The sequence below is a fragment of the Drosophila arizonae genome, chromosome 5 (genome assembly GCF_054131065.1).
Source record: "Drosophila arizonae isolate 15081-1271.41 chromosome 5, UAZ_ARI_1.0, whole genome shotgun sequence".
Taxonomy (NCBI): Eukaryota; Metazoa; Arthropoda; class Insecta; order Diptera; family Drosophilidae; genus Drosophila; species Drosophila arizonae.
The window spans coordinates 25,387,397-25,403,187 of NC_142925.1; the positions used below are offsets into that span (position 1 = coordinate 25,387,397).

At 38.5% G+C, this 15,791-nt stretch overlaps 1 protein-coding gene across 13 annotated transcripts in view; it reads left to right on the top strand.

Annotated features, from left to right (window-relative positions):
* The window catches only part of ths (thisbe), a 91,592-nt gene that overhangs the window by 66,763 nt on the left and 9,038 nt on the right, over positions 1–15,791 (top strand). For 12 of the 13 annotated variants that reach the window (XM_089472253.1, XM_089472256.1, XM_018010307.2 and 9 more), the window contains one exon: positions 15,304–15,422. In XM_089472253.1, the coding sequence (XP_089328379.1) occupies positions 15,304–15,422 (119 nt within the window). Of the gene's footprint in view, positions 1–14,849; positions 15,043–15,303; positions 15,423–15,791 lie in introns of those variants that run through there. The other variant, XM_089472264.1, reaches the window with a different exon arrangement.

The following is a 15,791-nucleotide window of genomic DNA, read 5'->3' on the forward strand; positions in this document are numbered from 1 at the left end:
AGGCGGACGTCGATTTCTGTCTGTTTTCGAGCATATTTGTTCTTTTTGCCTTTTGTTGCTTGGTTAACGCAAATTGCGTGTCTGGCATTTGTGTGGGGCACATTTCGTTGGGGCGCTGCACGCGACGCCTGGCTAACAAATGTCCCAAGTCTGCCCCAATCAAATGCCAGCCGCACTCCACCAGGTGTGCCAGTGTTGAGAAATGTGCTTTTGATGAACGAGATCACGGCTATAAACGAAATATTCATTTAAATGTATTGAAACTATATTTCTTCTTATTATTCTCAACAAGATTTTCGAAAATACTGTATTGTTCATTTCATTGCTAATTAATAAGTGTTAATAAGCAAAACCTAATTCAGAATTATTATAATTCAGGTCGCAATGAGCAAAATTATACTTTATAAAACATATTTTCATATTTTATTAAATATAAAAAAATTAAATGGAATATTTTTATTATATATTTTTTTATATTATATTTTAATAAAATATTCATGAACTTTTTATTAAATATTCAACAATAATTAAATATAATATTTAGTTAAATATTTATAAATATTTATTTATTAAATATTTATAATAAGGTATTTTACATTAATTAAATGCAATATGTATACCATTTACAAACACTGGTAATGTTATTGACTGGAAATTATGTCGACAGTATTTCAGCTATACATATAACATACACAATCTTAAAAGATGTTCTCTTATAATTCACAACCAGTTCAAGCTCCTTTTAAATTTCATTGATATATGTATATTCATAGTCACAATCTCTGTGAAGGCAGTCGCATATCTATTCCTTCTTACCTTCACGTAGTGGTATTCACATTCGTGTTTCCCTACGTTTTCGTATCTGGGACTAAATGACAATACGTGCCTGCCGACACCTTGGATCAACATTTGTAATACTCGTAATTGCCCCATCGGCTCTAGGTCTTGGGGAGCGCAAGTATCGAGCAAATATCGATGGCTGGCGGGGCTGGCGAGGCTGGCAGCAGGGTCTGGCACCAGACTATTTGATGGCAAACAATTGGCACATCATTTGTAGCAGCAGGTAATTGCGGGCCGATATACCAATAACGGGGTAGCTGACGTAAGCTTCTCATGGTGGGTGTGAAGACCACCCTGTTGATAGTCCAGTCGATAAGCTCAGGGATGGCCAAAAGGCTATCGAGATGGTTTCCTTGGAATACCATTAAGCGATTTCCGCTGGCAAAAGCAATCAACGGCCTCAAACTGCCATAAAATAATGCTTTCAATAATTTTTAATAGAGTTATCCGCGTGGAGTGGCTCCCGTTGTCGCTGCCACAGTCGGCACTCTGTCCAAAATAAAATAAAATAAGAAGAAAACAGCAGAATAAGAGAAGACGAACGTAAAATGTTTTCTTATCTCATTATTAAAGGGACGCAGCAACCGCCGTCGACTGAAAAGATTTGCAGGTAACAGTTCAGCACTTTGGCCACATAAAACAAAACTCTCGGCCCAAAAGTCAAGTTAAGACAGGACATTGACCGCCAAGTCTGGCAAAAGCCGAAAGGCGAGAAATGCGCCAAATTAACGCAAAATTATTAAATGAGCTAAGGCGCCAGCAAGAGACTTGAAGAACTTAAGGATAGATTCATGGTATAATATAATGATCAACTGATATCAGTATATCATATGTCAATATGTCTATATTGGAACTGACCTTCAAAGTTTGGTCAAATTTGTATCCATGATGATTTTTTCTGTTTTTCTTACCAGGGGTTCAGGGAATAATGTGGTCAAACAATTTCGACTTTTTCTATTATCTTCTGAAAGTCTTTATCTTTCGCTGAAACCCTTTTTTCAGGATAAAATAATAATAAATAAAAATTAAAACACCAAAACAAATAATTGAAAAAAAAAAATTAAAATTAAATTCATAAAATACTAGATATTTTCGGAATACTTAACAGTTAATGTACAAATGTTAACATTAGCTCAGGTGATGCAGCCTTGAGTATCGCATTTTCTAAAGTTAATTTATAGTAACCGATCAACTCCACTGAACACTGCTGACGAAAGCCCCACCACATCGAACTTAATCATCGTGAACCATCAACGTCAACAACAAGGCCCGTCCACATTGTCAGTGCAACGGTTCAAGTTTATATTTCCAACGAATCGATTTACAATAAGCCCGAAGAAAATAAGGCAGCAGGGACTCAGTAGAGGGTATTCACTGTAGCCGATGTGTGTGTGCGCATAATTTGCTGTGGGGCAACATTTTATGAGCACCTTACACTTGAAGCCTTAATTAAGCCGAAGCTAGGCCAGCAGAACAGGCTTCAGCTCAAACATTGCAGCAAATGCCATGCAACATTGACAGTTGCACTGCGATGTCACTCAATGTCAGAAGAAACAGAGAAGAGCTGCGGATGATATAGGCCCCATAGGATGCTGCTGCTGCTGCTGCTGTTGCTGCTGTCGAGGCCCGCAGAAAAACAAACAAATGTAAAACCTAAAATAATGACACGAGAAAAACAATAAAACAAAGCAAGAAAACAAAGAATACAAATAGCCTGGCTGGCAAAAGTTAAAAACAATAAAAGGCACAAGAAAACAAGAAACCTGAAAAAAGCAAAACAAAACAACATATCAGCCGGCCGCACTTAACACCTTGGACCTGGCCGAATCCTGTTTGGCCCACACACACAACTGGGCAAGACCAGACAAGGACATGACATTTTTATTATATCCAGGCCTTCCTCTTCTTCTTTTTTTTGCACATGCTCTCAGTTGCTCCCGCTCATCTGCTAGCTGGCAGGCGCTCTGGGCCAAAATTGCTATGACAGACGGCGCCCTGCCGCGTTACATGGCCCGGTTTAAACCTGGTTCCGACTTGGTCAAAAAAATAGCAGAAAACAAAAAAGGTTCTAACTTTGTTTTATGGCCCACGAGCTCTGCGCCGCACGTAAATCAAAAGGTGTTACAACAGACAAATAGAACTGGGCAACTGTAGTCTTTCCCTCTCTGACTATGCCCCTCTTGATAGAGAGAGACAGAGAGATCTGTTATCCCTTGAGGGTGTTAAATTTGTATAGAAGTTTTTCTTATTGTTGGTAATTTTTGCTAATTAATGGCGTCATTAAAATGCTCCCATCTCTGTCTCTGCCTACGTCTCTGTATCTCATTCCCTCTCTATCTCAGTCCAGACATGCTAAGAGCCCTCTATAATAATTATGTTGTAAGTGCCAAGACTACGCCCCTTAAAAGATTTAAAACCTCGGGGCGAAACTAGAAAAGTCGTTTTTTTGTTTTTTTTTTTTTTTTTGCCCAGCTAAAACTGTTTTGGGTGGTCCATTAAATAGTTTCTAGTGCGAGCTCTAAAGGACATCAGCTGTAGAAATTGGACAGGTTCAAGTCAATGCATCAGCAGTTTGTAGTCAGAAAACTATCTAGATCATCGCTTAGGAAGAGCGGAACTGCTCTTATATTAGGGAATTGAAAATGATAAATAGTTGATGATTCATCTTTAAGAAAATTGGGTTATATCAGTAGCTATTGGAGCATAGCCTGCCGGAGAGGCAAATAAAATGCCCCATACGTATTATTGAAAGGATTGTTTTCCTTTTGCTATGTAGTATATATTTTGTAATTGTTTTGCCTTTAAGCTGACTATATTGTTGTCAATATCCTTAATAAATATAATATATATAATAATAAATATTTAAAAAATGTGTAACGGTTGTATCAGATCATAGATCGAAGACAACAACTTATTAATATTATACTAGGAAGAATTTAAAAATTGTATTTTTACTGTTGAACTGAAACGATCATGAAAATTATTACATTTTATCCATACATGGGTCAGGGTTCAAGGCTTTGTAAAATAACAAACAAATGGTGTTATTCTTATGTTGATTCTAGCTGACATTTGCACTTGTAATTAGCTGTTTCCTAGGATAACTGATACCCCAGTCATACGGTATAAATGTGGTCAATAAAATATTTGTAGTGTCATTATTCACTAATTCATTACTCTTATTAGTTTCATTTTATTTATGTCTGTGTGACAGTGGTTGATAGCCTTTCAAGGAACGACAAAGTCAGCAAGAAAAATATATGCATCACTATATCACAGATACATTATTAGATTCGAATATCTTCAAGAAAAAATCTCTGAAGTGGGTGGATAAGCAACTACTTTTGCTATCACTGGCGAGCACTAAGAGCGTGCTGTCATTAATTCTCTTGCTCCACATTCGGCAATATCAGAATCGTAACTCCCAGCAGCAGCTTTACCTAGGCCTTTCATAACCATATTGCAGCAACAGTCGTGAGTCCATATGTGCGCAATGCACAGAGGTATATGTGTTGGAAACCCTATGGGGTCCAGTTGGCAAATGAAACCCGCATTAAAAGTTGCCTAGTTTATGTAAATACATATAAATACGGATTGGTGGTTATTACACGGATCATAAAGTCCAGTTTATCAGGGGCCGAAAACATGAAGTTGTTTCGGGCTTTTTAAGTGCATTCAATTAGCGCTTGTTTTTCCGCACCCACGCCAAACGGCTTCCTGCTGATTGGGATTGGGATATTCGTGTATAAACATGTGTACATGCGAGTTGCCTGCATACTTATGGACACTTACTCATTGGCCAATCGATGACAATTAACACCTGTCCGCATAAATCAGTGCCAGGCATATCTTAATTTATGATGGCGTAATCAATGCTTCTGCGCGTATCTCGACAATAAATTCTGCTCGCATTGCATTGCACCAATAATTCGGAAACAATTCAAATTGTCACAATAACTCAGCGCCTTATTGAAGGAGAATTAAAAGAAAAGCCAGCACATTAAAAACTTAACTAAAGCAAATTGCCTTGCACTGGCCTCTACTTCCAAGTTGCATGAACTACGAGTTACCCTGTAACTTGAGGTTTGCATTGCGTGCGATGCAATCGGATTCCTTGACTTGCATCTCTGATGTTTGATTATAATGAAATTTAAAAAGCATGAAAACACTTTTCGTGTTCGTACATACTACAAATACCGATTATATCAGGAAACCAACTCATTTCATTAAAGGTAAGTCGGGTATCCAAACCCCACATACTTAAATGAGTTTGTATAGATATTAAACTCTAGTTACTTTAGGTCCTTAAAGGTATTTGTAATGAAAATCTGAATTAATGACATATAGATATTTTTAGTTTGAAAATATTGCTTGTCGATTTTTCAGATACGAACAAATTATTAAAAAAGTGTTTTATTTATTTGTATAGTTTAAATATAAATATAGCTTAAGCATATATATATATACAGCTTAAAATTGATTAGAATTTTTTAGACTAATATGCCTAACAATTATAAATATATGTTGCTCAATAGCTACAGGGTATTAAGAAAATTAAAATATTTGCTTACCCCAAACTGGGCAGTTTGTGAGCCAGTCGCAAATGAGCGAACATTTTTGACAGAGCTTTGCGGCCAAATGAAAACAAGTGTGGCCCACCGGGCAACCAAAGCCAAGCCAAAACCAAAACCAAAACCAAAACCAAAAACAAATCTAAAGCAGCCAAAGCGGCTAAATCCCAGATACCATTTGGTATTTTTATGTGCCCGGTTGACACTTTGCGTTAATGCGTAGCCGAATTTCGAGTTCGTTTCTGTTTTTGTTGCCGTTGTGCTGGTCACATTATCAGGCCCATTTCAAGTTGGCTAACACGCCGTTTAAACGGCTTGTAAGTGGCTGCCCATGCACTTAATTAATAAAATTCTTTGCGAGTTGACTTTGTTGCACGCCAAAGAGTTTCTGTGGCCGCTGCTGCTGTTGCAGGTTGCACGTTGCATGTTGCATGTGGCATATTGCAACCTGATGCTTTGAATAGGCCAAAGGCGTCCTTGCACTGATAAAACTGCAATTAGCCGTCTCTCACACACAGCCAAGTGATTTATTTGTATTTATTTTAAATAAATTTCCAGCGACTGACCACGCCCCACTCCCTCAACCGCGCCTCAGTCTCGCCTGCTCAGCAATGCTTACAGTTAACTTAATTAAATGCCAGCTTCAATTTATTTTTCATTTGCAACCACCACAACAATGAAAGCGAAACCGCAAGCCCGCTAAATAAATAAACAATAAACAAAGAGGGCAAACTTCCCCGGGGCGAAATGTTCCTCCTGCTCCTCCTGCTGCTGCTGCTGCAGCTGCTGTTTCTGTCGTCTGCTGCTGCTGCTGTAACCATCGATGTAATTTTACATTTCGTTGCAGTCAGCTGTAATTAACTGTAAATAACATGCCGCCTGCGTGTGGTCCCACTTTACTGTACTCAATATAAAACATCGAAAAAGCCGTAGTTATTAAGTTTTATTATTCCTTTTTCTTTTGCTGCTCCTGCTACTGATTTTGCTGTTGTTACTCTTGCTGCTGCTGCTGCTGCTGCTGCCGTTGTTGTTGTTGTTGTTGTTGCTGTTGTCATCGATACGGCTCACCCGCTGCTGAGCATTGCATTGATAAATGGCGCGAGCAACTTTTAATTGCACGTTTATCTTTTGCGTAAATCAATAGCAGCAGCATTAAATTACCTGCGCTATTTCGATTAAAAAGAGCTCAAATTTCGGACGAAGCTTATGCAATTTATGCAACCAATTTGGAATTGTAGACTTCAGCTTAAAATAAAAGCAAGTAAGAAGGATCTAGTAGGCAGTACACGACCAGCAGATACCCAGATCATGGGTTGAATGCGTAGCTAGTAGCAGTTGCACACTTACATACACTCACACACACATTTAACAATTATCATGCATGTGAGATTATAATTAATAGGGTATTAATATAATAAACTAAGTATTGAGAATACATTGATTCAATTTGAACAGCTTCAAAACACGGGAACTACTCAGACTCCTGTTTATCACCAGCGTCCTTACTCTATTAGTGATCTTCTATCAGTGTTCTTCTTCTTGAACTGGTGCTGCCCTCCTCTTGAGATTGAGATTGTGTAACCAGAGTGCCACACCTCTCAACAAAGCTCTACATTCAACTTCCCTCTTTATCTGTATTTGCTTTAGAATTGTGTGAAGTTCTAATAGCTTTCATCTTCTTCACATTCCTTTGCATATGTGGCATATCACGAAAAATATATATCAAATGATTAATTCAAAAGGTAAAGACTAAAGCGTTTGTGAAGTATTTATGATTTAGTAATATTTAATTACGTATTAACCTATTTTTTCACGAAAATTCTAATTGTGATACGTCTGAGCAGTATTTAAATACTGCTGAGTTAAGCACTGAGAAATATGTATGTATATCCATGTTTGTGATATATGACTGTATATACATAGCTTTATTTTACTTTGAATTTATATGACCATTAAATGCACTACTAAAACATCAAATTGGCATTAAAACTTGACAAAAAGGCAAATATTTAAATAATTCGATAAGCTCGAATGCATTTTGTTTCAAGTGTGGAGCTTTACAGCAAATGCCTTTTAGCATATTCATTTATATTTTCATTTCCATTTTTATTTTCATGAGAGCTCGTACATCTTCAATCAACTTTATCTATTTGAAATTTTAAAAGATGTATATAAATTTACTTTTTGGGCTTTCTGGTGGGATTTTCAATAATTTTAATTGCCCTTTTTGGTAGACGACAAAATTCAATCAGCGCTACATAAATTATGCGAGGCGCATTTGACCCAGAAAAGCGCGTCGATAAAACAGATTTTTTGTCGAGATTTTGTTTTATTTTTTATGTGTAGAGATAGAAGACTCCCACACACACAGTCACGCTCACACACACACACACACTTACACACAGGCAGGTCTGGCCCTTAGCGGTTAGCTCTAAGGCCTGTCTGTGGAGGGGCTATGGGCGGAGTGGAGCAGGGGCTCGGCCAAATCGTGCACTAATTAACTCATTGACACTGTGGCCTCCGCTTGGGCAGCCAATTGTGAGTGGCGTCTGTGCAGGAATCGTGCGTAAAAGTCGAGTACGCTCCACATTAAAAGGCGCTAATTGTGGCATTCGACTCTCAGTCCCTTCACCCCCGCACCCAGCCCTTCACCATTTCCCCTTTCTCTGCCCACTCTGGCGGGCGTGCCAATGCAATTAACGCTGTTTGGAGTCTCACTGAGATATGCTGAGAGCCCATACGCCTCCGCTCCCGCTCCCGCTCCCTCGCCCTCTCACTCTCCCTCTCCGTGGCCCCCCCCTCTTCAGTCCATCTCTATGGCTGCGCCGACTTCAGCTCCCACTGATAAATGGGACTGCAGGCAAGTGCAACGGCTCCAAGTTGAAGTTTGTTTTCCTGTATGTTGCAGTTGTTGTTGTTGTTGCTTTTGTTGCTGGTGCTGGTGCTGGTGTTGGTTTTGCAGTTTGTTTTGCTTTTGTGGCATCGGCTTACAAACAAACCCAAAGCCAGGCGTCGAGCAAATAAAACGGTTTTTTCCAGGAAACGTGACAAAACGTCAATAACTGACGTTGCGGCGCACTAGTTGGTGCAACATCCAACCGCGAGACGCGGCTGCCCAATGGCCAATCCAGGCGGCGACTAGTTGTAGTTGCTGCACCATGTGACAAATGCTGTTGCTGTTGCTGCTGCTGCTGCTTTGACTGTTGTGGTTGCTGCGAAGCAATTACTTAGAGCCGCGCAGTCAAAATACGTACGTAATCTAAGACCTCGCCACAGTCGCCGTCCGCTTCAAAGCGAGAAAGTTCCCGGAATGCAGTCGCCGCCAGACTCGGACCTCAGACAACATTCTTGGAATAGGGCCAATGCACTGGTGACCAAGGATATAAGTCGAACCCTCCAACGACTAACCCAAACAAAACGGAAGACAGTGACAGAAAATGATAAAATACTTTAAAGGGTTTCTATTGTAAAATCGAATACAAAAATGCTCTAAAAGCGCTCAATTTATTAACTAAAAATTGGGCTAACAATTAACATATATTTTAGTTAAACAATTCTCTTATTCTAAATTCTTTAAAAAATAAAAAATAAAATCGTACAAAGCTGAAGCTCAATGATTCGTGTATAGTTTTAGTATTCTTAAAGCCTCAAATTTAATACATATTTAATATTCTAATAATATTCTATACAAATGTGCAGATGCAAATATATGCATATTGTTAAATTAAAAAAGCTTTTAAAAATATCTGATTTCAAGTCCTGAATACTTAAAATTAAATAAACGATGTTAATATTGGAAGATATTGAAGTATGTAAACATGATCATGAATCTTGAATAACCTATAAAGGCACACGATCTCCGGCTAGTAATAGCTCTATTCGACTTTCCTCTCTGCCAGTGAAAGTGCAAAAGGCAGCTGATGATCTAGTCGAAAATAATGCGCTAAGAATTATCATAGAGATCGCTTCGCATGGATGCAGCCCGATCGATCGATAAGCCGCAATTTATGCTTATCAAGCTTCGAACGCCCACCGGCTCCAAAGCTGAGTTCAATCAAAATTCAAATGATGGCAGCTACGTGCGATCCGTAACCCGTGTATTTTGTGATCGACTTGGGCTCGAGGAGGGCGCGGCATGGGGCGATGCTTATCACACTGATGGAATGACAATGCGACCAGCTGTGTGACATGCACATCGTAAGGTCATAAAAATCTAAATCTCTTGGCATTCCACCATGCGCCGCGCTTGCCCCACCCATGCCCCTCACGAACCACTCACATGCCCCTCGCATATGCCGCAATTAGGCGGCTTTTTGACGCCCCAGCTTGTTGTCAGATATGTGGAGCCCGGCAATATGCTCGGCTATAGCAAAGTCAGATTTTGGTGTTAGCATTCTCTTTATTTCATTTTCATTTTCATTTTGTTCATGCTGTGCAGTTTAGCATTTTATGATTTTTTAATTTTATGTTGATGAGCCTCATTGCGTGCATCTTTGATTAAAACTTTTGTTGCTATTGTTTTCCTTCCTCTTTGTATTTTTTATTCTCTTTTTGTTTATTATTTGTTTTGTGTTGTTTCGGTTTTATTCTTTGTCGCCTTTTGTTTTCCTGAACTTTAATTTGAGTTTATCTTTTACTGATTCAACTTAATGTTTTTTGTCTTTTCTGTCTTTTAATGTGATTTCGTTAGATTTGAGTCGTTTTGACATTATATATCAATATTTGTGGCAATCTGCTCACAGCTGGACGCCATGTATCAAATAAAAACAGCTCGAGCTTGATTTTAAGATAGGTTATGGTTCTCAATGGCTGGGAATGCGAGTTTATGTTAATTTAAAAGCTGTGGAACTTTTTCCAAATCGTATGCAATGCTCAGAAAAAATACGTCGATCATTGTTGATATCATAACAACATTTAAGTTTATTCTAATTTCATCAACTCTCAACAATTGGTAGAACTTCCAACTGCGCAGCGAATTTCGAGCTAAAAATCGATAATATAGGACTTTCATGTTTTAATTTTGATTACAAAAACTCATTTCCAATATCAGATACACATTTGAATTATAAGCTGGTTCACAACACACAAATCAATAACATTCGCTTGACTCTGGCCCTTAAGAACTTTCATTAAATCCACACCAAATACTCCAAACACACACAGACATACGCACGCACACATGAGCACTCCCACTCGATCGGAGACCTCCGCCTCCATAGCCCATAACCATAAGCATAAAGCGCCCCAAAATCAATCTAAGATGATAACATCTAACAATTAGAAGGCCTTCAGGTCTTTGGCCTAATGCTTTATTTTGCCATATTTACGATGATGCATTTTAAGTGCACAGATGTTGATATCGATAGCGGACGCGACGCCCATTCTAAAAACCCAACACAAATTTTTAACAGAAAAAAAATCATAAATTAAAGACTCAGACAGACTCAGAAAAATAACAAAAAATTCCACAGTGTGACTAATAACTTAATTAGAAATCAACAAGACGAGTAAAAACAAGTAAGAAAATTCTAGTCGAGAGTGCTCGACTAGATACTACCCTGAACCCAACAAATAAAAATGCTCATTTAGTATGGCTGAAATTTCAATTTCAATGTATTTAAAAATATAAATAAAATACCAAACTCATTTAATAAAATATAAAAATATTTTGAAACAATTAAAAAAAATTAACATCAGTTGCATCGATCGGGATTCGAACCGCGACTCTTCGATCGGGCGTCACGCTGCTAACACACTAGGCCACCACACTCCTGCTAGTGGCGCTGGCAAAAGTCAAATAGATTCACTGCTGCAGCGCCATCTACCAAAACTAAACGAAACTAACTGCTGATTTGATTCTAAGAATCTGCTAGAATAACCAAACTATTAAAAACGCACATAAAGTATAGTTAAAATTTCAATTTCGGTGTATTTAAAAATATAAATAAAATAGAAAACGCATATATGAAAATATAAAAATATTTTGAAACAATTAAAAAAAAATTAACATCAGTTGCACCGATCGGGATTCGAACCGCGACTTCTTGATCGAGCGTCATCCAGCTAACACACTAGGCCACCCCACTCCTGCTGGTGGCGCTGGCAAAACTCAAATAGATTCACTGCTGCTGCGCCATCTACCAAAACTAAACGAAACTAACAGCTGATGTGATTCAACGAATGTTTTTGTTGTAGCTGCTGCACGTGCGTTTGTTAATTGGCCAAATATTTGATTATTTTTTATTAATTTTTGACTGAACGGAATTTAATGAAACTTTCAGCATATGATCTACATATTATATTGAATATTTGAGAAATTTTAAAAAAAGAAAAATCATTCACAATTAGCTATAGAGGCATCGGATTTGAACTTGAATGTTTTTACTCGATAAAAACATAACGGGATGATTTTTCGAATTTTAAAAGCAAACTCGACGTCCGCGCTGTATATACGGTCATTTAAAAAAAAATTCAAGTCTCTAGCTCTTATATCTTCGGAAATCGACGCGTTCAAACATACGGACAGACGGACAGACGGACAGACGGACGGACGGACAGACGGACAGACGGACAGACGGACAGACAGACAGACGGACAGGGCCAAATCGACTCAGCTCGTCGCCCTGATCAAGAATATATATACTTTGTGGGGACTGCCACGCCTCCTTCTGCCTGTTACATACATTTCAACAAAACCATTATACCCTGATTTCCCATTTTCAATGGGTTCAGGGTATAAAAACAACAACCAACCAACAAACACAAAAACAACTTGAAAAGTTAATAAGTTCCGACTCGATCGAGGCTTTTTATTGAGTGAAAAACAAACCGATCCGAACCGAAAAATCTTTCAAATATCTACAATCAATGGCCATAAAAATTCCAATGCATTTTATGTGACTCTCTCGGCTCTTGAAGCCAAAAAGATCTACGTTTTATTTCCGTAGCATCGTGATGTATTAAAAATAAACATTTCATTTAGTCAGAGGCGTTTCCATTAGATTATTCCAATTCAATGATTATTTTCGTATCCCAATTGAAGTAGAAAGAGAATGAAAATGTTTGCTAATCAAAAGTACAGCCAGATGAACATTTCTCAAGATTTAAATAACTTGAAAAGCATAATTTTTGTAATATCAGTTCGTATACGTAATTCAAAAAGTTGAAAGTGATTACAATAGTAATATGAAAATAAATTCTAATGAAATCTTGTAGAAAACCAAAGTTAAGACAAAAAGAGAATCACTCTTCATACAATATATACAAATAGGAAAATAAAAATATTTTAATCAGCTTGAATAGGTAGGTCAACTAATAGATATTGATTTGTATTAGTTGTATTAGTAATTACTGAAATGAAAATTAATATTTTTTTCTAAATGATCCAATATTTATTCGCACAAAGATGATTCTAGATGCTGTCATATATTATTTTAGTCATTTAGTTAGTATGGTAATTATTTTTGTTTTGTGGCTTTCAGCACCTGCCAAATGTCTTTTATGTTCTCAAAAACCTGCTCTATGCAAAGTCTCTCTTTTGTAGAGATTCCTTTAGCTGTCATGATAACTAGCACAATTACTCATCGGCACACACTCCATTCGAATGCATCCATTGAAGACTCACTGAGAGCCCACTGGAAATGCCAAAGATAAACAATGCAAAGTTGACTTGATGCTGGCTAAAGGCAACCAGCTCCGACTCCAGCCCCAACTCCAGCTTCAGCTTCAACTTTAGCTTCAAGCAAAATAAACATGCGGCAAGTGGAACGATTGGTGCTAGCTGGTGGTGCAGTGGCATGCACTCACAAGTGCAAACTTCAGAGTATTCCCATCTCTTCTTCTTCTCTTACTCTCTCTCTCTCTCTCTCTGTTCTCCATTGTCGTATGTGTTACTAAACTAATGAAATCAATAAGTTATGCGAATGCGCCATGAATAACAACAACAACAGCAACAAAAGGCCGGAGCATCGAGTTGCCTAGAAGGAGTCATCCACTGGTTGGCCCCAAACGCAGGCCAAGTGCCCGCTGCTGGATGGGCCAAAAGGTGTGAAGCACAAAAGTCACTCAAGCGCGCTGGCCGTGGGCCCTGTCGGACTTATGAAATATGAGAGCCCACAATAACAGCAGCCCCCTCCCCCCATTCCACACTCATACTCTGCAATCGTCTCCCTGTCCCCCGCCTTTTACCTGCCAGCGCTCGTCTTTGCCTGGAATTTCTGTGCATAAATTTAATTACTGACAGACGCAGACGCTGTCGCCGTCGCCTTCGCCGTCGCCGTCGCCGTCGCCGTCGCAATCGTCGTCGCTGTCGCTGTCGCAGGCACTGTTGCAGTCAACGTTTCTGTTGAAGCTGAAGCTGAACCCAGTCACCTATCAATCTAACTCGAGTGGCTTTTCCCTGCTCCATTCTGCCTTTCTTTGGTTGCGCTCAAGTGCTTTACTTATTAGTGACTTTTGTGCCTGCTCGCAAGTTCAATAGCCCTGCGCCTCCACGACGATGACAACAGCGGGGCGTGGCCAAAGATACATTGTTAGTTTAGTTTAGTGGAGAAGGAGAAAATGAGATAGCGAGACAGCTCAAGAGAGAAGGAGAAAGATAGTGAAACAGAGAGAGAAGAGAGAGAGGAAGAGAGAGAGAGAGAGAGAGCGATGCAGGGCGTATGTACTTGAGTTTAGGTTTAATGCATTTCCCCCATTTTCTATTCCGGCGATAATAATCATTAGCTGCTTCTGGTGCTGCTGCTGCTACAACGGCCAGTCTTTTAAAATTAGAACGCAGCACACCTTGAAGCGCCTTTCGGTTTGTTAACTGTTAGGCAAATATCAAACATGGCGGGGTTGGCGCAGTTGCACCTATGCTGGCCATCTTGGCACAGTGGGCCAGGTTGTTGACTGCTTAAGTCAGCGAAAAGCCAACATTTCGGATGGTCTAAATGGGATAACTGCGCCGCCTGCGTTCTTTAATAGAGCTCGAATCCGGTCAGTTGTTAAAGAAAATTTTTCGGTTTATGCAATATTGATAAATACCTCATCGGAAAGGTAATTTTTCGATCTACAATTTAGCATTTTTACTTTTTCAATTTCAACTCATACTAACTCATATTAATCAGTCCTTCTCCTATTAGTATCTAGGGTCAATTAATGTCGAGTCGGCCCCTATTGATGGTGCCACACTAGCCATAGTAGTCGATACTCCCAGACTGCTATTTCTATAGATCATATAATTTTTGAGTGCAGCATGTTCACACTCAATTAATATCATCCAATACTATGCATGAACCGATATATCGATAAGTTTCCTATTCGAATAATACTATCATCTCCGACAAATACAGTTGTTTCATATTTGCCACTATCGATGTACAATCGATAGTTTTTTAGATAGTTTATCCCCTATACTGTGCACCGTTCACAATTAAAAAAGTGCTCTGCGCCTTAGATTTTATTTTCACAATTAGACTGCTAGATTCGGTTCTACTTAATACATACATTGTTATAATTACCCATTCCCAATAAACTCTCATTCAAAATAGTAAATTAATAAGATATAAAGCCGTATACAAGCCAATAGCAATTTATGTTACCTTGAATAATTTATCCACTGTGCAAGGAATGTGGGACACGTGCCAACGTATGTAGATGTTGAATAAAAAAAATCGACGTACTCATAGCAAATACTGATATTACCTTCCGATTACATATTTAAATCTGCGCTGTCCCCCCGGACCAAAGTGATCTCGGCTCGCTTTGACACGCTTAATCACGAAGCATCCGTGTTTGCTTTTAATTAAAATTGTTTTTCCCAGCCAAATATTTGCATCAATTAATAGACTCGCTGACGCGAGCACTTGCAATGCCTCTAATGTGGTTTCTCTTCTTCTTCTCTTTACAGAAAATATAACGATAGTCGGCCTCACGGACTATGTGAACAACGAATTCAAAATAGCACTGTTCGCAAAAGAAACGCAAAGATATTTGTGTTTCAACGACAACTGGAGATTAGTTGGCATGGTAAGTTACCTTGAGAGCATTTGACAGTTGGTGGCTGCACAGTTAAACTTATTTACTAAGCAATTCAAGTCGAGCGATCGGTGATCAAATTGTGAATGATTTCAGGTCTAAGACACTAAACTATTTATTAATCTTAAATGATTACCAGCATAGGGATTAGAATTATAAAGTTGAGTTAATTGAGGTTAATTTTCAAGCGCAGCCAACTTAATGGTGCCACAAACAAAATTTCTCAAATAAATTTTCTTTTGAACTTTTACCTCTAGAAATGTATCTGTATATGATTTTTTTTTATTAAGTAAATATAAATTATGTTTAATTCATATTTATTATATTTAATTTTCAAATAGACGCCTACTTTGATTGATA